At 57.1% G+C, this 25652-nt stretch overlaps 1 protein-coding gene across 7 annotated transcripts in view; it reads right to left on the minus strand.

Annotated features, from left to right (window-relative positions):
* The window catches only part of Plec (plectin), a 61784-nt gene that overhangs the window by 11591 nt on the left and 24541 nt on the right, over positions 1-25652 (minus strand). For 4 of the 7 annotated variants that reach the window (XM_028778802.1, XM_028778801.1, XM_028778803.1 and 1 more), the window contains 29 exons: positions 12461-12522; positions 12045-12134; positions 11126-11203; positions 10931-11023; positions 9901-10067; positions 9139-9254; positions 8961-9067; positions 8746-8865; positions 8578-8673; positions 8201-8328; positions 7843-7936; positions 6985-7139; positions 6595-6904; positions 6433-6510; positions 6201-6362; positions 5913-6017; positions 5738-5833; positions 5397-5522; positions 4389-4541; positions 4142-4296; positions 3923-4049; positions 3637-3820; positions 3384-3541; positions 3098-3276; positions 1805-1943; positions 1362-1718; positions 1206-1289; positions 911-1015; positions 308-406 (listed from right to left, as the gene is read on the minus strand). In XM_028778802.1, coding sequence (XP_028634635.1) covers positions 308-406; positions 911-1015; positions 1206-1289; positions 1362-1718; positions 1805-1943; positions 3098-3276; positions 3384-3541; positions 3637-3820; positions 3923-4049; positions 4142-4296; positions 4389-4541; positions 5397-5522; positions 5738-5833; positions 5913-6017; positions 6201-6362; positions 6433-6510; positions 6595-6904; positions 6985-7139; positions 7843-7936; positions 8201-8328; positions 8578-8673; positions 8746-8865; positions 8961-9067; positions 9139-9254; positions 9901-10067; positions 10931-11023; positions 11126-11203; positions 12045-12134; positions 12461-12522 — 3923 coding nt within the window. Of the gene's footprint in view, positions 1-307; positions 407-910; positions 1016-1205; positions 1290-1361; positions 1719-1804; positions 1944-3097; positions 3277-3383; positions 3542-3636; positions 3821-3922; positions 4050-4141; positions 4297-4388; positions 4542-5396; positions 5523-5737; positions 5834-5912; positions 6018-6200; positions 6363-6432; positions 6511-6594; positions 6905-6984; positions 7140-7842; positions 7937-8200; positions 8329-8577; positions 8674-8745; positions 8866-8960; positions 9068-9138; positions 9255-9900; positions 10068-10930; positions 11024-11125; positions 11204-12044; positions 12135-12460; positions 12523-13143; positions 13414-15768; positions 15974-23337; positions 23923-25652 lie in introns of those variants that run through there. The other 3 variants (XM_028778800.1, XM_028778804.1, XM_028778805.1) reach the window with 3 other exon arrangements.

Consider the following 25652-nt stretch of genomic DNA (forward strand, 5'->3'; position numbering starts at 1 on the left):
CACACATCAGAGCCAGAAGGATGCACATAGGAACACTCGCCAATGAGAAAGGGCACACTAGCCACCAGGCGGAGAGCAGAACTGTGCCAGGTCAAGGTGGGGGCCACAAGGGCGGACAACCTGGGCAGCCATGCTGGTGTGGGGACTGGACAGCACCAGGCATGGGGCATGGAATGAACTATATCAAGTGGTCTCAGTCAGATTCCTATGAGCTGCATTTGAAATCAGGAAAGAGGGGTTCCCCAACCCCTAACCTCCAACCCCCGCCCCTCATCCCCTACCCCCATCCACATGGCCCCAGGCATACCTCTTCCTCTTCCATGCGGCGCAGGGTCTCGCTGATGAACTTGATGTACTGACTCGTGAGTGTGGTCAGCTCACTGTAGCGTGTGCGTAGATCCACATACTGGGGGAGAGGATGAAGTCAACCAATGCCCTGTCATGGATTGCCCTGCTGCTGTTTGTATTTTGCTAATTCTGCTTCCCCTAGAGGGACTGCCTGGGACGAGGAGTGAATCACATACTCAGGTGACTTCAGGTGAACGTTCTCCCCATTTTGACTTGTAAAATAAAGACTAGACACAGAAGGGCAGTGGAAGGGAGGGTGGAGCTGAAAAGTTTTAGGGAGAGTGGGGGTTGCAGAGGCCAATGGAGGAGAAGGAAGGAAAATGGAGCAGAAGCAGGTGGCCTGGAGAAGCCACAAGTTATAAGGGATCTCATAGCTGGGGAATAGAGTAGTGTAATGGTAGATCTGCCCAATCTAGGCGTGTAGCTTATATCCATATTGAGTTGTGTTTTCTTTGCACGGGCTTATTTGGGTTGGAGATTTTATCGCAACAATGCCCAAGAGCCCCCATGAGATCCATCTATCCCCTTTGCTCAGCTGAGGCTTGGCCCACCTCCATCCTACCTCCTGGATGACACTCTCTGATCCAGACTGAACCTTGGGCTTCTTGGCGGGGGAGGCCACGGGTTCAAGTTGAGCCTTGTAGGTGATCAGCTGGAGCTCATAGTCCTATAGACACACACTGTAGTCAGCTACTGGCTCTAGACTCTGGTTGCCTGGGCCTGACCCCCAGGGCTGCCTCACAGGCTTTCTTTGGCACAGTCCAGACTTGGGACGGTCACACAAGAGTCCAGTGCCTGCTCAAGTGGCAAGTGTGCCCCTGTTTTGAGCTTTAGCGCTGCCAGCTGGGAGACCTCACCTTGATTGCATTGATGTACTGCTTAGCAAACTTCTGGCACTCCTCAACCTTCTCACCATGACGCTCAATCTCCTCCAGCAGGGCCTGAGGGAGGAAGGGGTTAGCATCGAGCTACAGGCTGCGCCCTACCGCATGCCAAGCCTTCCCTGGGCCTACCTTCTCCTGGCGCAGCTGCTCGCGCGCAGCCTGACTGTTGGCTACTGGCACGGCCTGGATCTGCTCCTGCCGCCTCTTGGCGTCCTGCAGCCAGGAGCTCAGTGGATCCGCGCTTTCACGGTAGTAGCGAAGCTGGCGGCCCAGCTGTTCCAGCTCACGCTGCCGCATGTCGGTTTGGGCTAGTACAGCCTGCCAGCGCTCCAGCAACTGAGTGACACGTTCTCGCCAGCGCTCTACTTCCACATCCCGCTCACCATGCCGCTGCTGTAGCCGCTCACCAACTTCCTGTGCCCCCCGCAACTCATCTCTCAGGGTGTTGAATATGGGCTGCTGTGCTTCGGCCTGGGCCCGCAGCTTCTGTTGGGCAAGGCAGGGTGGGTGTCATTTCAACACGGACTCCTACTGACCCTGTGACCAGTGAAGCACAAGCCCCCAAAAGGTACCTTTAGCGAGGCCTTGGTGGCTTCAAGCTCTTGGAGAGTGGCAGGCACAGTCTGGGCCTCCTTCAGCTGCTCCTCATGGGTTTTAAGCACCTCCTCAGCCCCCTGGGTACTGCGAATCACCAGGCTGATGGTCTTGAGTCTATGTAGGAGACAGCAAAGCTCAGAGTATGTGGGCTCAAACAACACACCCTCAGTGAAGGAACTGGAACCACTAGGTGCCTCCTGCCATGGCTGGACTCTACCTGGACACAGCAGATGGTCACTTAAGCTGGAAGGCCCAGGGGAAGGATGCTCTAGCCAGGAGCTACAGACTATAAAGTCCTAGAGCAGATGATACCACCTGCAGCATAGTTCTCAACCTTCCGGCTCAAGACTGACTGAGCAAACAGGAAGTAGGAAGGGACGTGCACCTCTCAAATACTGTATTAGCATTTGTTAATAAAGGCCAGATGCACTATGTGATACAGAAAGCAGTAAATCCTGGAGATCAATGCTGGGGCACAAGGCTTCTAAAAGTCAGGCCTGATAAATATGCCCGCCATGCCCCTGGATCAAAATACGTTGAAGTAAACAGAATGAAATGGGCAGAAACTGCAGCTAGATACAGGAGGACAGGCAGAAGGGGCTGGGCTCTGGAGACTCTCATGCCTCCAGGAACTCAAACAAGGAAGGCACTTAAGAAGCTGGGGTCAGGAGGTCTGGGGACTGTCTTGCTGCCCTGTCCCTCGAATGTCTCAAGCACACTCCAGCATTCATTGTTCCTCCTAGGTCTCCACTTCTCTCCACCAATAAGTCTGTCTGCCTCTCAAACTCACTGATTTGTGATTTGTTGGTCCTTCCTCCTGAAGCCATTGGTCTGGCCACACCTCAGAGCATCCCTCCTTCCTTCCCTCCCTCTCATCCATGCTCCCCTTCACTCACAACCTGGAAGAACCTCTGCTCTGAGCCCCCCTCCCCTCACTCTTCACTGGGCTGGCTCCTGGTTGATGCCAAGTCTATGACTTCCTGTCTTGGCATTTGATGAGCAGAATCACAGTCCCTTACACCCCACTTCTCTTCCCACTAACAGGAAGACCTATGGCTATGATCTTCAAAATGCATCAGGCTCAGAGCATTTCTCACTACCTTATACTGCCGTGTAGGTCCAAGCCCACCATCCACTAGCCGTTCAGGAGCCCCCAATGCCACTTTATACCCCCAACCTCATCTTTCCTCTGCTTAGAACATGTGTGGCATCCCTGCCCTCGCCAGAGGAACCCCACTGGACTCCAAAATGTGCAGAGGGACACTCACTTCTCCAGGTAGATGGCAGACAAGCTTCGGACCTGTTCCAGCTTGCCCAGGGTCAATTCCAACTCCGAGCGCAGAGTGGGTGCAGCAGGTGACGGCTCTGGCAAGGCTAGAACTTTCTCAGCCTCAGCAGACAGCCGGGCAACTCCCTTACCCAGCCCCTCCACCTCAGCCTGCGCTTTCTGTAGAGAGACCAGGTAGGAGCACAGTGACCAGCAGGGCCTGACACCAGCTTCCCCTGAAGGTTGGGATGGGTAGGGGGTGGGGAGTGAATGAGGGCTGTGCCTGCCTGTTGCTCAGCGATGCGCTGGGCACACTCCCGTGCAGGGTCCTTGTCCAGCGGCAGCCGCAAACGGTGCACAGTCCGAGTCTCACAGGCCTCCAGCTGCAGCCGAATATCCTTGAGCTCCGAGATGCATCGCTGACAGCGAGACTCCTCCTGCTCGCCTGGGGAAATAACCAGGTTAATCGGAAACGGCCTTCATACAACCTGCCTACCCACAACCCTCTGCTAGTCCACCAGGGGCTTGCCCATCCCATACCCTGCTCCAGGCTTTGTAGCAGCTGCTGGTAGTGGCGACTGCAAGATGCATACTCGCGCTCTGCCACCAGCCGGTCCTCAGGCCCAAAGCCACCAGCGTCCTGGCTGTCTCGAAGGAAGGCCTGGTAGTGCAGCTCCAGGTTGCGCAGAGCTTGCCGCTGCTCCTCGGGCTTCAGTGTGCGGAACTGCAGGTGGCACATGTCACTGAGAATGGGGCCAGGCCAGATGTGCCTCCAAGATGCCACCTCCCATCTTTCCCAGGTCCTGTGGGCAGTGCGCAGTCCTACCGTGACTAGGGACCAGGACCGGATGAGCTGTATGTCCCGACTGAGGCTCTGCCATGCCAGAAGACTCTTCATGTCCACGTGAAGCTGGTGCCACAACGTAACCAGGGCCTGATGCTGGGCCTCCAGTCTGGCAGACAAGGACCAAGTTCAGTGATTCTGTCTAGAGCCCTCTTCTCTCTCCACAAACTCCCCCCAGCTGTGAACCCCCAGGTTACCCACCTAGCGACAGCTTCCTGGGCCTCCTGGTTGGGCGGTGGCACACGAAAGCACACAGAAGGCACTGAAGCCTCACTGCTGGAGCCACTGAGCACCTTCCAGTGGGATGGCTGGGCAGGACCCACCAGCTGGCATTGGTCACCCCTGTGCACAGTCACCTGGGATAGAGTAGTATACAATGCAGCTAGCCGACCTATGCCCTGATCAACCCAGCCCCTCTGGCTTGGGCCCAGCCTGCCTCAGCCCTTACCTCCACCTGTTTGTAGTCACACACAGCTAGAAGGGGCACGTGGCCCCGCACAGGGTGGGCAGGGTTGCGTGGCTTCAGCTGCACAATAGACTTGGCCCGCTTGGCCAGGCCTGAGAGGTGCCCCTTGTACTCATTCAGTTGTTCCTTCTCATCCTGTGTGGGAGGGGAGGCTCAGGATCAACTCAGCTAGCTCCCAGTGCAGGGATACCTGGCCCAGAAAGTACCAGACCTCCCACCCACCCAGCACCCTGTCTGGAGAGGCTTCTGATGCTAGGAGCAAGGGCACTTAATGGCAGGTGCAGTTGCAAGAGGGGACCGTCCTCCACAAGTTCATCCCATTGACCTCGCTCCTCCCAACAAGACCAGGTACCCCATCCCTCCCTCGGGCCACTCCTCACAGCATCTAAAAAATGGGGACAGGCCTACTTACATGTCAGCCCTGCAATGACCCCATAGAAGGTCATCCTCCTCCCCCTTCAAACCCGAAGGGAGAGGAAAGAGAACCACTCTCCCCAAGTGCAGTTTAAGGACAGTGCCCGTGCTGGAGCACCTGGCCCTCCCCATCCTCTCCGGTCAGTAGAGTAGCTGAGGCCCGGTCTTTGCAGATCATACAGTCAGCTTCCTCCTTCCCCTCTGCCTCTGTGACTTCCTACCTAGAGTGCTGAGACTATTGAGGATGACCCCAGCCACACCCCAGCATATATGGGCACCACATCCAGCTGCCCTTCCCAGCCTGCAGCCCCGCCTGCTCCAGTCACCAGGCCATAAAGTCTGCCTACGGACCGCAGGGCTGGTGATCCCAGCTGACACCTCCACTCACACTCACACGGCAGGCTCTCATCCCAGCCCACCAGCGAGGCACCTGTCACCAGTTTTTCTGTTCATTACATACACACACACACTCCCATGTGTCTCCCTGGCCCTGCTGGCCTTCTACACATCCTCAGGTACCCTCACAGCCCATGTCCCATCTAGTCCATCCCTCTGTGCCTTTCACAGCTGCCTTACCTGGGCATCCTGCAGCAGGTCCTCAAGCCTGGTGACAGTGATGGAGCGGTCACAGGTGTACTTCCTGCGTAACGTCTCCTGTAGTTTCTGCAACTGCTCCTCAGCCTCCCGAACATCTGAGAAGAACTAGGACAGCAGGAGGGGTCATCTAAGGGTGACAGAGCCCAAACCCTAGGCAAGCTGTGTGAGCAGAAGCCAGACATGAAGGAAGAGGTAGTGGAACTCCCCCAGCAACCCCCCCCCCCACGACGGTTAACCAGGACTGCACATCTATCAGGTGCTATGAGGACCCTCTCAGGCTCCAGCTGAACCACGGGAGGGAGAGAGGCTCCGGCCCTTACCTGGAAGTAGGCTGTGTTGTCTTTCAGGTGGGATTCAATGCAGCAGCACAGCTGTAGCATCCAGCTCCACTGTGTCTGCAGGGCAGCCTGGAAGGACTGTAGACAACACGGTCCTTAGGACACGCTCCCGGCCCATCAGTCCCATAGCCCCACCCCCCATGACACAATGCCCCACCTCCACCGTGGGCCGAGCAGGATGGTCTTCCCGCAGCAGCCTGTCCCCTGTGTTCTGAATCTCCTTGATTTTCCTTTCCTTCATTTCCAGCTCACGCATCAGGGCCTGGCAAAAAGGAAGAGAGTCTCAGGACAGTCTCAGGAGCGCTATAACAAACTCCAAGTCCCAAGCCCATCTTCACAGAGCCCAGGGCTGAACTCAAGGGGCTCCCAGCACTGGGGAGCAGTATGGGTGGGTGTGGGTGGCAAGGGAGAGGGTGGACTTACTAAGGAGGAAACGCTGCCTTACCGAGTAACTTTCTTTCTTGGCAGCCATGTTGGTGTTGCGGTCACTCCAATCAAACCCCACTTCCTCCTCTTCCTTCTCATTCAGCCACATCAGCTCCTTGGTAGCTGCTGCCACAAACCCATGCAAGCTCTCCAGGGACCGGAGGCGGGCCTTGGAGGAGTTCTTTAAGGAGGAAAGAATTAGTCAGTGACTGCGCTGCCTACCCCTCCCGGCTGCTTGCAGTCCCACTCACCAGCAGCTTTGCATACTGCAGGTCTAGGCGGCCCAGGCAGTCTCGGTAGGCGCCCCGGGTGGCAGGGGAGAGCTGGCTCTGCAGGAGAGATAAGTTGGAGGAAGGTCTGCGGTGGCCTGGGCCCAGCACACAGCCACTGCCTACCCCAAGAGTACCACGCACCTCATCATTCCGAGCCCGCTCCATCTTGGCCCGAAACTCCTCAACAGACTGATGCATGCCTCGGTGGCTGCCCAGCTGGGCCTCCACACTAGGCAAGTCCACGCCCCACTCAGCACTGTCTATTCGACGCTGGTTCTCCTCTACCCATGCCAGCAGGTCTTGCAGGTAGCGCAGTGTGGAGTCCTCTAGCTCTGGGCGCCTCTGTGTACTCTGCAGGGTCACTTGGGTCACAGGGGCACCAACTCCTGCCTTCAGCCGGAGGTTGTATTCAGTGCGGATGGCTACCAGACGCTCATGCAGACGATAAACCCTGAGGAAGCACAGGAGTTGGGAAGGGGGGTCAGGTGGGTCTCGGGCCTCCTAACCAGCCTTCCCAGGTAAGGTACATACCTCCTGTACATCTGTTCGCCCTGTGGGTGCCGCCCATCTTTAAGGGTCTGCACATCATTGAACAACAGCCGGATCATACCATCAGCCTTGTCCAGATCTCTCTCGACTTCCCCAGCCCGCTGAGCCGCCTTGCCTGAGGCCAGCAGCCGAATATCCTGCAAGATGGTCCTGTGTGACTTGGCCTGGCTAACTCTCCTACTCACTGTCTAGGGCTCTCAACCAAGGCTACCCTCACCCCAGCATAAAAATCAAGGTCCTGTCTGGCTCACAGCCTTGGGATCCCCATTCACTCCTTTCCCTCCCAGCAATCCCACACATCTTCCTAGCGCACTTCTAAACTAATCTGTATCAGTTCTCTGGGGACTCAGGATCCTGTCCAAAAGGTTCCAGCTAGGCCCAAGGACAGAGACCTTCACAGCTTTGTTTGCAGAAGACTCTGCCTCACCCTCCATCACCTACCACATAACTTCTCCCACCCAGGCCCACACAGCCCTGTGCCTTATGGACCCCAAGGCACTTATCTAGCCGTGAGGCTGGGGTCTCCCTACTTCCCATTCCCTGAGGAGGGGGGAGATGAAGAGGGCCATGCTGGAATGAAGCAGGGAGGCAGGCAGTCCCGCCTGGTGCCAGAGGCCAGTTCTGCTCACAAAAGGAGATCAGGGTTGGCAGCAGACCAGAAGGGCCCGGTTTTCCCACCCTAGTGCCACACCCTGGGCCTGTAGCCCAGCAGGCCACAGCCCTGGCTGCAGAGTAAGCAGCTCAGTGCTCCTCCTACCTCCCTCAGGCCTGGAGGGGTGCCCACCCCACCCCTTGCCCTGCCACCCCGCCCCCTCGCCCCGCCTCTCCTCTCTCCCTCACCGACTGCAGTAGGGAGTCCGCCTGGTTCAGCTGCTCCTCACACAGCCCAGCCTCCATCTGCAGTTTGCTCACAATGCGCTGAAGACACTCCAGCCTATGGGCCAGAACACGGCAGAGCCCCACAGGGAGTCACTAGGGACCCACCACACTCTGGGGTCAGAGAGGAGCTCCTCTCTGCTCCAGCCTCTCTGTCTGCCTTGGGCGTACTGTCCTGCTGGCCCCAAACACTGGAGCTTGGTTGGGTGTGGGGGGGTTTCCTCCTCAGGCAATGACTCACCCTGGGGTGGTTCCCCTGCCACCGCAGAGCCCCACCCGCCTGCTGGCTCCCACATCGCCTGCCACCCGCCACACAGCCCACCTCTCAAACTCGCTCCGGAGTTGCTTCTCCCGCTCCAGGATGGCCACGTGCAGCTTGCCCCACTCCTTCTCCACGTCTAGCGGGTGGTAGCCAGGGGGAATCTTGAGCTGGCCTGCTTGTACTGCCCCCTGTGAACAGGGGTAAGCTCAGGCCTAAACTGGACACAGGGAATCCTGGATGCTCAGCTCCTACACAACCCGGTACAACTTTGGTTCCTAAGCACTAGGCAAGGCCAAGCCATACTAGAGAGGCATCAAATTCTGAGGCTCATGGAGTCCTCAAATTATCTACCTAGGGAATACATGACCCTCATACCCCTAGTGACCCCAAAACCAGGAGACACCCCACTAACTCCCCTTAGGAGCACCTCACTTTACCTCCAAAGACTGGTAGATGCCTTTGGACCGGTTCTTGTCTGCCTCTTTGGCAGGAAGTTCTGTCTCCTTGAATTTCAAAAACTGGCACCATAGGATCTGTAGAGACAAGGGGTGTCAGCAGCTACACCAAGACACTCAAAGGACACCAGCCCAAGTAGGCAGGCCTACCTCAATCTCTTCAAAGCTGGAGGGGAACTTGCGCTCCTCAAATGCAGCGGTGTGGTGCCGGATCCACTGCAGCAGCAGCAGCACAAGCTCCCGGTACTCCTGCCAACGAAGCTGCAGCTCCTACGAGCAAAGGAGCGAGGGAGCCACCTTCAGGGTCTTGGGATCTGGGCCTCAGCCCAGGCCCACCTGTCAGGGGCACCCATCCACCCACTTACATTGGCCCTCACTCCATCTTGTGCGCCGGGCACACGCGGCATGGCATCATACAGGGATGAAACATAGGTGATGATAGACTTCTCATCAGGCTGAGGGACATCCACATCTGCAGGGAGAAGCTGGTTCAGTGGGGCCCAGGCAGCAAGGGTGAAGCTGGGGAAAGCCAGTGGATCGTACCTTCTGGGTCCAGGAGCCTTGTAACTCCCAGGTCCCGCTCTGCCACAGAGAAGGCCTGGTCTAGGTTCTCCAGGTTGCTCTGTCGATACACTTTATTCATATCTATGAGCATGGGCCTGTGGACAAATTAGGGTGGGCAGCAGAGACACCCACTGAGCAGGGCTACATAAACATTCCTTCACTCATCCATCCTGGCAAACAGAGCCTCGCTCCATACCCTCTTAAAGAGATGCTACCTACTTCCCTAACATCTCCAATCCTCCCATGACAGGGTTGGTTTTTGTTTGGGGTTGAGGAGTTGTGTTGTTTCCAGGCAAGGTCTTACTTGTAACCCTGGCTGACTGTAACTCCAGTGTAGACCAGACTCACAGAACCACCAGAGTGCTGGGGTTAAAGGCATGCACCACCACACCCAGCAAAGGGGCCCAAGGAGCCTACGGCAGGCACCAGCACAGGAGCAGTGCACAGGTTAGAGAGCACCCACTGGGGCTCCTAGAGTCCCCTGCCCCTCAGGCTTCTTGTGAAGGCCCATGTGGGAGTGCGCAGGCTGGGAGAGCAGAGCGCTTCTGAAGGGCCTTGCGGGAGACGGGCAGGGCCCTGGTCTCAGCTCCTCCCAGAGGAAGCTGCTGGCATTCGGTACACCCTGCAGGCATCAGGTCCCAACAGGGAAGATGCTCCTCCTGCTCCCTCTGCCCTGACTTGTTTGGAAGTCACTGAGTTGCAGTGCTCCCAACCTTCCTCCATTCCATAGGAACAACATACTTGTGCCGGTGGATGATAGCATTGAAGAGACGGCCATCACGCCAGCTGGTGGTGAAGTTGTCACAACGCAGGCCTTGGTAGCCCTCCACCATGCGCTGGGACCACAGCAGCAGCTTCTCCTTTGCTGTCATGTCCTCCGACTGTCCGCTCACCTGAATGTCTGAGATCTGCCACACGCAGCAGACAAAGGCGGGAGCTTAGCTGTGTCTGCCTGGCCTGCCTGACCACCCAACCACCAGAGGCCTTGACTGGCTCCATAAAAGCAAGCAGCTCAGTACACAACTGTAACACCCAGGGCTCCCAGGTTGCCGGGCACACTGGGGTTCCTGTGGCTAAAGCCTACCACATTTTCCTACCACAGGCTACTCTAGGTGGCAGCTTCCACAGAAGACAACAGAGTCCCTAACTTCTACTGTCAAATCATTGGTGCTCCGGGATCCCCTTAGCTGTGGGAGGCTGGAATGTACCCTGAGCCCCACCTCAACCCCCCCAGAGACTAACATGTAACACAGAGGGTGGGCAACAGATACAAGAAGAGCAGCTACAGACTCTTAAAGTTGGCTCAGCTGTTGGGATGAAGGGGTAGGTTAAAGCCCCCCTCTAGCTGTAGGCAGGACTGGGTCTACCAGCTTTTTGTCTGTTGGTCTGGCAGTTCACGTGACTCAGCTACCATGCCAGTCTGGCTTTTAGGCCTAAGATCTTAGATTTGTGGCTTCCTGTGAGGCTAGCACAGGCAATAGATGAGTCACCCGGGGCATCCCTGCAGCTCCAGAAACTTCCCGAGGCAACCAGCAGAAAATGCATTCCTCTGCAAGGAGGTTCTAGGGCCTGAGGGCACAGGATAGGCAGGTCTTGGAGAGAGAATTACTCCCTGGAGCTACAAAGCTAGCTAGCAGAGGCTGAGGCTGGCAGGAAAACTAAAGAGCACCACCTCCCAGGCCACACCCTAGATGAAATAGGGCCAGCCAACCAGCCATGGGGCCCACCGAATCCCTAGGGGAAGGGAGATGGTAGCAGGATAGCCACCTACCTGGAAGTGCAGGATGATCGTCCAGATCAGACCAAGGGTCAGCTTGGGGTTGCCATCAGCAATGTCATCATTTCTGATGTTCACTAACTTTACCTGAGAACAAATGGCTCAGTTAAACAACCTGACATTCAGGGAGTTGGCCAGGTGTGGGGCTTGTGACCTAGAGCCTGGGGCCAGGCAGACAGCCTTACTTACCTGGCGATGTCGGAGATAATCCAGGGCAATCTGAACATTCTGCAGTTTGTGGAAACGCATCCTCCCCTTCTCTCGGGGCTGAGAGGAAGCAAGGCTCAGTTAGGGTCCACAGGGCAATAGTTGCTTCAAGGCCCAACCCTTCAGTCACCCCCAAAGCAGCAGCATCAACTAAACCAAGGGTCTCCCCTAGTGCAGCAACAGCCCCTCCATGATCCCAGGTTCACCCTCTGTAGCAGGATGACCACCAGCCCAGGGGCAGGCTCAGAAAGCCAGCCACCCTGGCCGTGGGAAGGAAGGAAGGGAGTGGGGAAGAGACAATAGCCAGGAAGCCATAGGCGGAGGGCAGTGGCATTGGGGGCGGGGGTCCTCAGTGGTACCCACTGCAGCTTCTGGTGAGTCTCTGGCCCAGCCCCAGGTAGGCAGCATGGAGGACAGCAGGCAGCTTGACACGCGGCCATCTGCCTGCCCACGAGCCAGATGTGGGTGGGCCAGGCTGGACTGGCTGCAATCCCCAGGTGAGTTGGGTGGGTTCCACAGTCTTGGGAAGCCCATGTGCCGCCATGTCAGCAGGCACAACCACTCACCAGGCGCACACTCCTGATTACGTCCCGCTCCCTCGGCTGCCCAGCCAGAGCAGGGCAAAGGGTAAAGGGCAGAGGTCAAGATTCAGAGTCCAAGCAGCAGAGAAACCAAAGCAGAGCAGAGCATGAGGTTACTGTGTTAGAGCTCAAATGCGGAGAACAGCGGGGGTCATGGCCACCTATAGTCCCGGCCTTAGGCTATAATGCCAATGCCTTGGCCAGGAAGGAGCAGATGGGGTTGGAGGAGGCTGGAGAAGGTGAGAGACCGAGCTGGACACTCAGTGGGTCAAAGGGGAAGGCCCCAAGGAAGGAAGGAAGACAGAGACAGACACACATACCAGGCTGTCTCCTGAGAGGACTTCCAGCAGGGAGATGAGGTTGTGGCCATCACGGAGGTCTTCATACAGATCACTGATGTGCCTCTGAGCCTGTGGAAATAGCAGGAAGCAAGATGGCCACAGATAAGAATCCCCAGAGCCACTTGGGTACGGGGCGCTGCTGTGGGTATGGAGGGGCAGGACCATGGAGCACACCCCAGCCCAGGCAGGCACCTACCTCTGCCCTCCAGTGCTACAGCAGAGCCAGGAGAGACCAGAAAGAAGAGGAAGAAAGAGACAGGAGTAAGCGTGGGAGGAAAGGACAGAAAATAACAGGTTTCAGAGATGAAAGAGGAGCCTAGGATGTGTGAGAACACCCGGTGAGCAGGGGACGTGGGCTGGGGAACCCTCCAGACTCATAAGTAGGCACCACTAACCTTGATAAGGTGTTTGTTGACCCACTTGGTGAAAGTTTTCTTCTGCACACGGTCTCGTTCATCTGGAGGAGACAAAACCAGTTTACCTACAGCCTAGGAAAAACCTAGAGAGGCTTCCAGAGGTGCAGACATAGTGGCCTGTTTCACCAAACCTTGCCTGACAAGGCTCCACCGGGGCAATCCCTGGGCTTTTCCAGATCAGAAAGACAGGGGTCCACCAAGAAGCCTCCCCACACAGACACCAGAGACCAAGGAACCCAGGTCTAGTCAGGCCCAGCTGAGGGCTGCTCTTTAAAACCTCCATTGTTCCTAAGACAGGAGGTCTAGAGCCACTGTACAGAGCCCACAGCATACAAGTCCCAGCCTGCCCCACCCCACATGCTGCCTCCCAGGCTGAGCAAGAGCATGGCAGGGCTAGGGCCAGCAGGGCTTTTGGAGGGAAAGTCGAGTCTCCCTGACACGGCAGCGGGCCTTCCCAGCGACACAGAGAGCCCTAGATGCCCTGGCTTAAAGTTCCAGGGCAGTCAGTATTGGGCATGGATCACTGGTCCCATCTTGGAGTCTGTCCCCGAAATCCATACCCTTAGAACAGGGCCCCACCCCACACTGTGCCAAGGCTTCCTGATACAGGAAGAACCCTTCCTATCATCACCAAAGCCCTGCCCAGAAGAAATGCTAGCTACCTTTTTTGCCCTCGGAGGCCCTGAGCACAGCCAGGTAGAGGTTGTCCTCTGAGTTGGTTCTCTTGCTACCCAGGCCTTCAGGCTCGGGCACACGGAGCCGATGCTGAGACATGGTGCTGCCCCCACCCCTTGGTCACCCTGTCCCTCGGCTCTCAGGTGCTGTGCTCCGTCTAGTCTAGGCAGCCTCGTGTGGTACACAGGCTGCTGAAGGCTGCTGGCCGCTCTGGACAGTAACTCGACAGAGGCTCAGCTCAGACTGGAGTTCTGGTGGCCACTCCCTTGCCTGCTGTGCTCCTAGCAAGGCCGTCCCACCCAATAAGCTTTACCCAGACTTGCCCGTCCCCCAGAGGGGAGTGTCCCTGCAGGAAAGGAGGAAGGCAGCCCCTCCCCCATGGCCACACCCTCAGCCCACCAGAAACAGGAAACCCGGGTTTCCTCACCCACCCTACCCACAGCAATAGGACCTGGGTATAGTGATGGGGGAGGGGTGCTGGCCCCAGGATCACAAGGGGACACATACTATGGCCACCCAGAGGGATCTTATATCACACTTAATGAACAGAGGTCCCCTACCACACAGGGGTGTTTGAGTATAGTAAAGTCCTGGGGTGGAGACCAGCTGCCTCTCTTCTTGAAGCTCCCCTAAACCATACCTCCAGCACCAAAAAGGGACTATGCCCTGCCCAGTAGCCCCGACAACTGCTAGGCTTTCAGGCTCCGCTGAAGGACCTCCTGGGTTTGGCAGGGTCTCCCACAGGATCTCCAACAGTCCAGCCCAAGCCAGCCCAGCCAGGCAAAGCTCACCTCAGGCAAGAACAGCTCATAGCTCAGTGGTGACTCATCCCAGCAGGGCAGCCCAGCCCAAGCTGCAGGGACACCTCCCCAGTTGGGGTGGGAGAAGGGGTTGCTGGGGCAGCAAGGGGCACACAGAGGGGACCAGCCAGTGAGTCAGACCTGGGGAGGGGGCCTGGGTGCTCTGACTCACTAGAAAGGAAGCTGTACCTTGAGGCAGGATGGGAATGTTTGCAGCAGGGTAGGGCTGCCAGATAGCAGCTGTTACCGGTTGTAAAGGTGGAGAACCTGGGCAAAGGGCATGGGCCCCTGGGACTACACCTGTCTAACTCTCCGTGTCTACTTACAGCCTCTGACTCCCTGAGGTCAGAAAATGGAGCCACCTAGGGCCAGCCTCTGGAACTACCCAACCAACCCGACCCACTCTCGGAAAAAATGTACCACCCAGACCACAAGAATTTTCCAGCAGAGGCATTGATGTGATCCAGCTGTGTGTGCGCTGCTGAGGAACAACCCCCCTCCCAGAGGCTAAGTTCTCTCTATTCCAGGAAAAGTTTGCCCTATGTTGCCCTTGCTGCTTCCTCATTGGCCACAAGAGGGCACCAAAACTCTGTAGGGCAGAGCAGGAATGGGTGATTAAGTCTTGAGAGAGCTTGAAGCTGTAACCCCAGAGCACACACTGCTCTCTACCAGGTGTCACACCTGAGGGTTCTCCTCAGCTTCCAACACAAGACCATTAGCTCTCTCCCTTTGGCCCAACAATCACTGCAACCCACCAGAGATGACTCCTCTCACTCCAGATGCCTTTTGAACCTCAAATCTGACTCTACACTGGTCAGTGTTCTGGGAGCTTCTCAAACACTAGGCCAGCAAGCTCCTCATCAGGAAGCAAACCCTTCAGAGAGGCGGAGGTGAGCCAACAGTGGCTGCACTGGTGCTATGAGCTGTCACTGTGCTGAGGGCACAGGCTCTGGAAACGGGCCAGCATTTGAGCACACAGACCCAAGAAACCACTAGAATGTAGAAGACAGGATCTGATATCAAAGGTGTACATGAACCCAGACTCCAGTTAAACTGCTTTCCAGAGTCTTCGTCTTTGCCACTGTCACGCTCTAAGGATGCTGTCTGGGAATCGGACTTAACTCCAGGCCGGGGTTTCCACCTCCCCTAGCACTCCTTCCCCTGACCATGTTCTCATCACTCCCGGCCTTGCCCCTTGCCACTAGCTGGGGCTCATCCTTCTCACTCAAACTCACAGGTCACTGTTCCCAAGGCGGCCCAGCCCAGACCTGGCTAGAGCCCAGGCATCCCCTCAAATGCTGCTGCACACCTCACAGGGACTCTGCCACCTGTCCAATCAGCCCCCAGGGACACTGTCCACCACAGCAGTGTGTTGCACATGTGTAGAAGGCAGCTGACCCTCGGCTAAGTCAGTCTCCCTGAAAAAAGTAGGTAATTATGGTCCTCTAAGGAATGTCTTTCTCTGCTCAACATACACCCTCTCTCTTCCCTCTCTCTCTCTGTCGCTGTCTCTCTCTGGGAGAGAACCTTGAAGGCGCCAAGGACAGCACAAGTGGGAGAGCCCAGAGTCCCACCCTCAGCGCCCGATCCGCTCTGGGATCGTCACCACAGCTAAAGCACTAAGTCCGGAAAACCCTCTGGCCCGCCCACTCACCATCCCCCTCCTCCAGAGGAAAACCTATCCCTGAGCAAGACAACTCTGTCTTCCTCCCAGGTGTTTCCGGAGCTTGGAGGCGGGGCTGTACCTGGGCCAAGCAACACAACCCATCACAAGCTCAAGACCTGCCCACCAACCTGAGCGGCCGCACCCACCTACACAACAGAGTTGTCCGTAGAGGTAGCCCCTGCGGACCTGCTCGCAGCCCCCATCCAGCCAGCAGGGCCGCTGCAGCAGGATCTCCCTCTGCGAAGTGAAGACGCCCTTCGCCGCCCACGTCCCTGCCATTGCCAGGAGCCCCGAGTGCCCGGGGTGCTCGCCGACGACACGGAAGCCGTCCCTATGTTGAAGGCTGAAGGCCCTGGCTTGGCCTTCCACGTTCGCCCCCGCCCACCAGACGCAATACCCAGACCCGGAGAACCTGCCCCTGCTGCAAGCGCCCCGCCCAGTGTAGGCCAGGAAGCCGCGCCGCAGCCCTTCGGGAGCAAAGCAGCTCGCGGGAACTCGAGGGAACCGGGGTGCAGGTGCCCTCTAAGTCAAAAGGGTCTGGGAGCTGTCCAATGATTGGAGTTTTCCGGGGTTCCTCCCACGCTTGGGCTAACAACACTGGGGTCTGTGGGAGTGCCACTTCCAGCAGGATATGCAAGGATCACCCGCCCCAAGGAGCCAGATCAGCTGAGGCAATGAACAAAATACAGAATTGAGGGCGACCACGCCCACACCTGGCACTGCCGGGGACCCAGTGAAACAAAAGGGGACGCAGAGAGCCCTTTCCCTCATGTGGTGACAAGAAACTAAATTGAGCCCGGGGTGTCTTGGTCCCAAACGAAAAACATCTCCGAGGGGAAGAAGCTTTAGGCCTGTGCATCCTGTTGGATGCCCCTGATTGCAGCTGACTCACAGGCTTCTGGGAAACCTAAAGCCACCGCCTGGAAAACCCGCGTCCTGGCGATCTTCCGCTGGACGCTAAGACCTAGCAGGGCCGCTAGGGGGCACTAGGCCACAAACACACTCCCATCAGTCCCGGCCTGAGGTGCACCTCATGAGGGCTGTTCCTCTGGCCAGAAGCCCTGGTGCAGAACTGCCCAATCCCCAGGGACTGTCCCAGGCTCCATTCACTTCAGCCCCACCCCATCCTGCGGTGAGCATGGCCTCCTCGGACTATGGCCCAAGGACTGGTGACTTTGAGGAGAGGGCAGAACAGAGCCTAACTTCTTGCCCCACAACTGGTTCTGGTATGCCATGTTGGAGGACACTTAGACAAACTTCCTTTGTGCAACTCAGCCTACACTCTGTTGGCAGGGAGGTCACTAGGCAGGCTTTGTGGCCCTGCCCAGATCAGTCTGTGAACCTGCCACTCTGGTTTCTCACTGCTGTGGCAAGGGAGAGGGGCCTTTCTTTAAAAGGTAGGCATTCCCATAGGCCTGTGCCTTCAGTCCAGAGCTCACCCTGCCTCTTTCCATTCACCTACCCAGGACCTGATGCAGGCTAACCAGCCACAAAGTTCTACCCCCAGCACACCCTAGGAAGTGGCAGGGTCTTCAATGCAGAGTAGGCACAAGGGAAACAACCGGCTTTCACAAACACTGCTATTTCACTCAGGAACAGGAAGAGGAGGGCTCAGGAGAAGGCAAGGGGCGGGGGAAGGCGGACCCTCCACCCCCTGCCCCGCCCCAGTCTCCTGTCAGGGGCGGTGGCCCATGACAGTGGCAGAGGCAAGGGTGCTTACCTTGCTCATCTCGTGCCTGCCGATGCCCCTTACGCCAGTGCCATACGGCAGCCAGAGTGACAACATGACCCACGACTACCAGGGAGGGAAACAGGCTGCCCGACGGCTCCATGGCTGCCACACAGAATGGGCAGAGCCGTCCTCACCAGGGACCAGCTGCTGCGAAGTCAGACAGCACCTCCTTGCATGGAGGGTGAGCGAAGGGGTGCCCCAGAACCAGAGCCCACCCTGTCTCTTGCTGCCCTGCCTTCAGAGACAGCCCTACTGTACTGTCTGCACTCAGCCGGGGGACAATGTACAGTCCCCTCGGCAGCAACTGCGCTCTCACCCAGCCTCCTCCCAGCCTCCTCCCTCTCGTGGCTCTTGGCCGCTCCCCACTCGCACTCCCCACAGGGCCCAGCTCAGCTGTCTCTACGCAGAGCCACGACGCTCAAGGTTAACTGGAGCCTTAACCCTTGCCTACCCACAGCCACACCCGCCAGGAGGAGGGGCCTGTAGCTCTTCTCCCCAAGCCTCAGCCCCCCAGCCTAGCCTGGGTAACTCAACACAGGTTCTCCTTCCCACGTCAAAGCTAACCAGCACTCCCTGCCCACATCGGGAGGAAGCCTGAACGCTCAGTCTACTTCCAAGGGTGCCCTCTGGGAACAGCCACCAAGCACAGAGGGTGGACAGATGTCAATGCCCAGTCCCTCACTGCCCTCCCTACAACTGACCCCACCATACTGAAAGACAGGTGGGCTCCTCACAAGCCCCAAGGTCCAGTGTGAGGCCCTGACAGGGTCTGAGGGAGAGGCCAGGTGAGGCTAGGCAGGCGGGGGGTGGGGGGGTGTATGCAGAGGAAAACAGGAGTCATGGCCTCCAGCCTAGCTGGGTTCCCAAAAGACTCTGAAGGGTTGCCCCACCTACCGGGCACGATCTTCATTGGGGACAGCGACAGGAGCCCACGGGGCCAACAGGGAGTGGGTGAGGGGCGTGGGGAGGGTCACAGGCCCCTCTGAGGCAGCAAGCCTGCAGCGGCAGTGGTGAGGCCGGAGGAGGGCACAGCTTTCCAGCCGTGTCAGCAGAAGTTGGGGGAGGGGAGAAGAGCAGTGGGCAGGGGGCCCAGGGGGATATAAATATCCGAGGAGGGCAAGCAAGGCCCGTCACTTGTCCAGACTTAGTACATGACGTGTGGAGCCCAGGCTCACTGGAGTCCCATCTGGCTGGGCGGCCCCACAACACTTAGCCCCCTAGTGCTCTCCCTCCCCAGTCTCCCCCCTCCCAGCTCCCATGGGTGATACTATAATAAGGAGGTGCCTGGCATCCGGATCCACCATGGATGGAGACAGACGTGGACTCAGGCTCATGTTCCCTTGGGAGAGGGTGCTGCCCATACCCTGCCCATCTTCTGGGGTGTTCTTGGGAAATGCCACACAGGCCAAAAAGGCACCAATCCCTTTTCTCCCAGAGAGCTCTGTGCAAGGCACTCGACACAACACCTGGCCTCAGGGCAGACAGGACTGTGTCTCCAAGGTCAGACTACAAGTCAGAGACTCAGGCAACCCAAAACAGGGCCTAAGCCGCATGAGCATTCACCCACCTGTACCCAGCAGGCTGCACACCTACCCCTGACCCTCCTGGTACCCCAGAGATCACAGAATGGGGAACCCCCAGGCTCCCAGCATCCCTAGTCTGTGGAGGCACAATGCTGGCAAGTCAGCAAGCAAGCCCACAACACATCCGCCATATGCAATACTGACCTGGACCCCAGTGCTTCCTGAGAAACGAGCTGTGTGTATGTATGCATCTATGTGGAGGGGAGACACAATCCCACATCCTCCCAGGAGCCTGATCACACTGGGCCAGGCCCATGGGTCCTGACTGACAAACGGCTAAGGAGTCTTGGCTGTGAGCACACTAGTCAGGTGAGGAAACTGGGGCCTGGTCATAGTGAGAAGCTGGCCTGAGCTTCCACAGGGTCAAATGAGTCCCCAACATATACGGCCTCGACTAAGTCAACACAGCATAGCAAACTGCCTCAGACCCTGCCTGCTGGTGTGGGGCAGGCACCCTGTTCACACTGGGCAGAGGAGTGCATGAGAAGGCTGGGCTCACCTCTTCCTCATAAAGTAGCCTGTGGTGCTCAGCTCTTGGGCCAACTGGGGTGGGGTATTGAAAGCCCCTTGAGCAGGCCAAAGAGACCTCTGGTGACTGGCAGTGGACAGGGACAGAGATAGTCAGGCAAGGTTTAGCAGAGAGAACAGTACAGCCTCTCTCACAGCAGAGCCCATGCATGTCTCCACAGTCTCAGTGACTAGTCCCCCAAAGCAAAGTGCCCTGGCTCTGAGCAGCCCCACCACCACCACTTAGTCTGCCTTGGGGCCCCTATCCCACATTCCACTTAGCCTGAGCTAGCTGTGAGGGGCCATGCCATCCCTACATCCTGGTACCTGAGGTCATGAGAACTATCAGTAGGTGACACACAGTCAATCCTCCCTCTCAGGGACCTGTCCCCTGCCAAAGACTGCCAAAGTCTCAGATGGAGACTTTGGTCCCTCCTAACTTTCTAACCTCTACCTGAAGCCTCCACTTCTGCTGTGCCCTACCTTGGCCCAGCTGGATCAGCTCCTCCATGCTGTACCTATCCATAGCTGCTGGCCAGGACACGCTGCTCCCAGAACCAGCAGAGAGGAAGGGAAGGCAGGAAGGAGGGAAGGGGTGGGAAGCAAAGGGAGGGCTTGCTCATGCCCTGACCTCCACACCCAGCAGTAGCTCCTCCTCATGACTGACTAAAGGGTCCCCACAGTCAGCCAGACCAACAGAACCCAAGCCTGGTGACCGGTATCAGCAGGTAGCCTGGAGAGACCAATCTGGGGGTACAGAGGCAAGGCCTGCCTTAGTCCCCAAGCTCTGGAGTTCCAGGCCACTGGCCTTCCCTACTATCTCCACCAGACACAGCCCAACTCACCCCATACCCTCTCCCTGCCAGGCAAGCCTTGCCACCCCACGCACCCACATGTCAAACATCCACACGCTAAGAGGCACATTCCATGTAGCCACATGTGTGCATGTGCTTGTGTGCACACATACAAAACATGTACCATTTTGGTGTACTAGGGATCAAATCAGTACCTTGACCACTCCGAGCAACCACACTGCTGATTCACATGCTTGTCCCTGAGTTCCTCCACTTAATTTTGTTTCTTTGCAGTTATGTTATATTATGTTATGTTATTTATCTATGAGGTGTGTGTGTGTGTGTGTGTGTGTGTGTGTGTGTGTGTGTGTGTGTGTGCCACTGCATGAAAGTAGAAAGACCAGAGGACAACTGTGGAGAGTCAATTCCTTCCTTTCACCTTGCAGGTCCAGGGATCAAATCCAGGTTCTCAGACTTAACAGCAAGCACCTTTATTTGCAGAGCCATCTTGCTGAACCCTGTCTACTCCTCCTTGATACTCACATTCCCTCAGCTCCCAAAGCTGCCCCCCTCCCTTGCCCAAGTCCCCCATCAAGTATTTCAGTGCTCTAGTCTGAGCAAACATGACATCCCTGAACGGTCTACATTTCCTCCCATCCAGCAGTATATAACCTGGGAAACGCAAACCTGATTCGTCCACAACCTGGGTAAAAACATTTCAGAGTTCTTCAGATTCCTTTCTGCATCCCAGCACCAACGAGCACCTGCCCAGAGCCACAGCCCACCTGAGCAGGAGGTGGAGGAAGGCGAGGCAGCACTGCAGCATGCCATACAGTAGACACCACAGGGAAAGTCAGGGTACATAAGCCACGTGTTGGCATGGAAACAGGAGACCTGATGTCCATGTTCCGACTGTTACATGACGTCCCTCTGAGAGCAGAGGCCTCAGAGTGCTCAGACATCTTTGCTCCAAACACTTCTGGACCAGTTCTGAATTCTGAGCCAGGCAAGATACTATCTCTTGGCGTTAAAATGAAATTCACACACACAAACCACTCCAGCAACTTTATAACACAAGGAAATCTCTGGTGCCTCCCTCCTCATGGTAACTCTCTTAGCTGAGCAACTTCAGGACTGTCAGGTTGAGCTCTCTGATGGCTCCTAAAGCCATCTCCTACCACACACTCTCTCCTTACCACATCTGAAACTGCAAGACATGACACCCTCCACGTAAGCATGCTGATTGGACATGGGGGGGGTTCCCAATTCATTCTGCCAAGTGTCTGGCTCCCTGGCCAGGGTTATATAGACAGAGGTTGCCCATCTAACTGGGTAACTGGGACCTGCTGGTGACCACTGCTGCAGCACAGACTTAATGTATAACCCACTGGAGGGGCCATGCTATAAAAGCTCCCATCTTTGTGGCTCATCTTTTTTTTTTTTTTTTAGATCTGCCTGTCTCTGCCTTGTGAGTCCTGGGATTAAAGGTGTGAGCAGTCACCACCACCCAGCTTGCTCGCTCATTTTTAACCTAAAGAAGCCAATGGTTTTCAGTGGCATCAGATCTGTCCCAGCCTGTATGTGGAGCCAGCCAAAATGCCCTTGCTACCAGCCACACCCAGCACCTAAGGCCCAGAGCTCAGTCCTGAGGGTGTGGGGGGCGAATCCGCCTGGGGCCCTGACTCAGTCTGAAGCTGGAGCTTATTTCCTGTTGGAAACTCTGAATTGCCACAAGCGGTTGTGGCTGGGAAGACTGAGTCACCTCCATCAGAGACAGGGGAGGGAGGTTGCCCCCCTTCTTTGCCCACTACAGCCACACCCAGAACCCCCTCCTAGTCCCACTGCCAACTGCTGGCCCAGTCTGGACAAGGACAAGGAAGCAAAGCAAGAAAAGCAGGGGAGGGCTCCCCTCCCACTCACCACACCCAAAAGGACAGAGACATAGCCATGGTTACAGGGAAGCTGGAGAGGCCGTCAACTTGCCTAAGGCCATGGAGAGAGCCCAGAGGCCATTCAAATTCCCTGGCCCTTCCAGCTACATTCATCACTCCAACAAGCCATAGAAGTCCAACTTAGAAAGGTCAAGACTGAGGCTTCTGCTCAGGCAGCTGTGTCCAATGTAGGGTTTACCCTCACTCTGGATTCCCTTCCCCACTCCTAGAGAATAAGTCCCTCCCCACATACTACGGCACAAAGAGGGAGGCAGATAGACACCAGGCTGTTTTGGTGCCTGGAATACATGGATAATGCTGGAGGTCCTGGGATGCCCTCAGCAGGCATTGAGGACAATGTGCTTCAGGAGAGCCTGCACAAGCATCGTGCGGAGAGCACACAGCCTAGCCATGTCCTGATGGCATAGGGCTTAAGGACAGACGGAGTACTTACTGGAAGCCCCTGGGCTAATGGGTTGTGGTCCCATCCTCTAAGACCTGGCTTCCAACTGGGGAAAAAAAAACAAAACCCTCACCTAGCCCGCAGGCTGGGTCAGCATCCCCATACCCTGGCCTCTGCCCTCCTGGGCAACGCTCCTGAGCTGTGCCCATCTTTCCATCTAACCTAGAGCCACTCCACCTCCAGAGCATGGCCAACTCCAAGCAGCCCAGGCACCCAGTCATGGGGGCCCTCAGTACCGGTCATGTAATACAGAATCTGAGCCACTTGGCCATAGGGGAAGACAGACTCAAGCCTCAATGGACAAGTGGTTTGCCTGAGCCAGTCCCATGCCAGTAGCTCTTCTATACACACCCACTTCTGAAAAGAGGGACCTCCAAAGGCCACTGGGTGGGGGGAGGAGGTGGGGGCAAGGGCAAGGACAGTGCCTGAGAGGGGTACAACAGGACTACACCAACAGCTGGTCCTGCCAGTCTTGGGGTGTACAGGCCCCGCCCTCACCAGGATTTGCCTGGAGGAGCACAAGCCACGTGGGTCCATTGGCTAGAACACCCGGCACCCTCAGGCAGAAAAGGCGCCATCTGCTGATATGAACAGAACCCATCCACACAATGGGCCCACCAGAGCCCACCAGACCTAAGCCCCAGCACCAAAAACACCTACAGTCATTTCCCATCCCTCACGGCCTGGAGCCAAAATGCAGCTGACCTGTGGCTGGGGTGGGCTCCGGGCCTGGCCTGGCCAGGGTCCCCACGGTGGTGGCAGACACCACAGGGGTTTCAGGTGCCCCCTCCTCACGCTCCTTCCTGCGATAGACCTGCCGCTCCTCACGGGCGGAGTCCTCAGCTGGCAGAGGCCCCCTCTTTGGTGGACAGCCTAGGGGACCTTGCATGGTCTGCACATGGGGGGAGCGACGACGTGCAGGCATCACCATGGCGACAGGGCGGCGCACACGCTGCAGAGAGGCAGGTACGATCTCCGGTGGCAGGTGTAGGTACTGGCGTAGGTGGTCAATGCCCTCGTTGGTCAGGTACCAGTAGAAGTGGCACCAGGCAAAGGTCTCCCGCACCAGTCCCCGAGCTTTCAGTGAGGTCATGGCACGCATGACCTGTAGATTGGTGACGCCAGGCACATGGGGATGCAGGCTGCGGGGTCGCCGGTCCTTCTTGGCAACCATCACCCCCTCACGAAAGAGCACCTCATAGATGGCCCGTAGCTGGTCCAGCGGCATGAGCATGCCAGCCACCATGGCTGCTGGAAGCCTGCCGGTCAGCACAGGGTGAGGACAGCAGGTGGGGCACAGCCAGGAGGCTGAGGAGGCTCCTTTGGCACAGAATGCGGCAGGGGCCACTGGCAACTAGGCAGGCAGGCTCCGGTTCTAAGCACAAGGGCGCAGGCTCAGGGGCAGTGAGGCTCCAGAGCCCTGCTCTGTGAATTCCTGCGCCGGCAAGGCTGCCTGTCTGAGCCTCCCGCCTGCCCGCCCTCCAGGACTCCTGGGCCGGCCCCCTCTGACTCAGCAGCAGGGCCAGCCCCTCCCACCCACTACTGGCGGGGCCCTTGAAGAGTGGGGGGTCACTAATAAACTGCCCCTCCCCACCCAGGCCACATAGCTCCAGTGTCAGAAATTATATCTCATCTGTTTCTAAAACACTTGTCCAGGGTTCCCGAGACTGTAAGAGCAGGATGGAGTGTAATACGGATCAAGAATCACCCCCCCCAGGAGATAATAGACGGCAGAAAACAGGGAGCAGAGACAGCCAGTGGGGGTCCTCAGCGTAAGGACAGCACCCCCACTGTGACCTCAGGGTGGGGTGGAGTGTCATCTGACCATAGCTATCTAAAAGGAGGGGTTTCGTGAACTGGAAATCTAAAAGAATCCAAGGGAGGAAGATTAGGGTATGGAGAGGAATCTGGGGTGTGGTAGGTGGGCAGAGACCTGAAGGAGTAGAGCGGGGAGCAGCCAGAACGCACAGACAGTTGGCTGCAGGCACCACTGCCACTGTCCATCAGAAAAGGAAAGAGACAGTGCCCCTCTCACCAGATGACCATGGAACTTAACACTTGCATGCCAGGCTAGATTGGGGTGGCTCCAGAAACAAAGCTACTTTCCAGTCCAAGACGGCTGAAGAGAGCTCAGGGTGGAGGGCTCTGGGTGAGGCCTCTTTCCTCCCACACCTTCAGCGCAGCTGTTGGAGACCAGGGACTCCCAGCTGCCATACGGAATCAAAGTCTCCAAGTCCCCAACACTCCAGACTTGGTGGCCCTGACATCCAAAAATTCCCTACCCCAGGCAGCCTGAGTGTCTGTCCACTTGTGGCGAGAGGGGCAGGTGCTGTGGAGAGGACACGAGGACATAGTCAGGGACTGAAGTGAAAGGAAGAGGAATGATCTCATGCCCAAAGGGCTGCCTAGCACAGCTGTCAGCTCTGCTGGGTCCTCACAACCAAGGGTCCCACACGCATGGAGCCTATGCTGGTGTCACTACCCAGTACCCCAACTCTCCCTGTTGTGCCACACCAAACCCCCAAGCCATTAAGGCTCTCCCTGAGTGGACACACCCATTCCCACCAAGCACTGCAAACCCAGGAACTGATTATAAATAGGGCGGAGGCGGGGGATCCTGCGGTGGGAGGTGCTGGCCAGCGGCGGGCAGGCAGCCAACAAAGCAGTGCATGGGGCGGGTTTATGGGCTGTCACCATGGCGCCCCAGCAGACTCCAAACATACAGACACAGACCGGTGGCGGGTGGAAACTCTGAAGGCTCAGCCAACAGTTCCCAAAGCCTTCCCTGAGGCCAGCTCAGCCAGCTCACTGCGGCAGGGCTCTCCCTGTACCACGCCCCTAGCCAAATTTAGGCAGGAAGGGGGCCAGGCCCTGGGAGCCCAGCCCTGGAAGTGCAGGGTAGCACTAAGTTGGGTCTGTAGGGCCAAGAGTGTACAGCCAGCCACCACACCCCCTTCCCTGCAGTACCTACAGCACCAGTGTTTTGGTTATAAGACCAGTACCAACCCAGTTTTAAGAGC

The sequence above is a fragment of the Grammomys surdaster genome, unplaced genomic scaffold (assembly GCF_004785775.1).
Source record: "Grammomys surdaster isolate TR1022 unplaced genomic scaffold, NIH_TR_1.0 342, whole genome shotgun sequence".
In the NCBI taxonomy this organism is placed as follows: Eukaryota; Metazoa; Chordata; class Mammalia; order Rodentia; family Muridae; genus Grammomys; species Grammomys surdaster.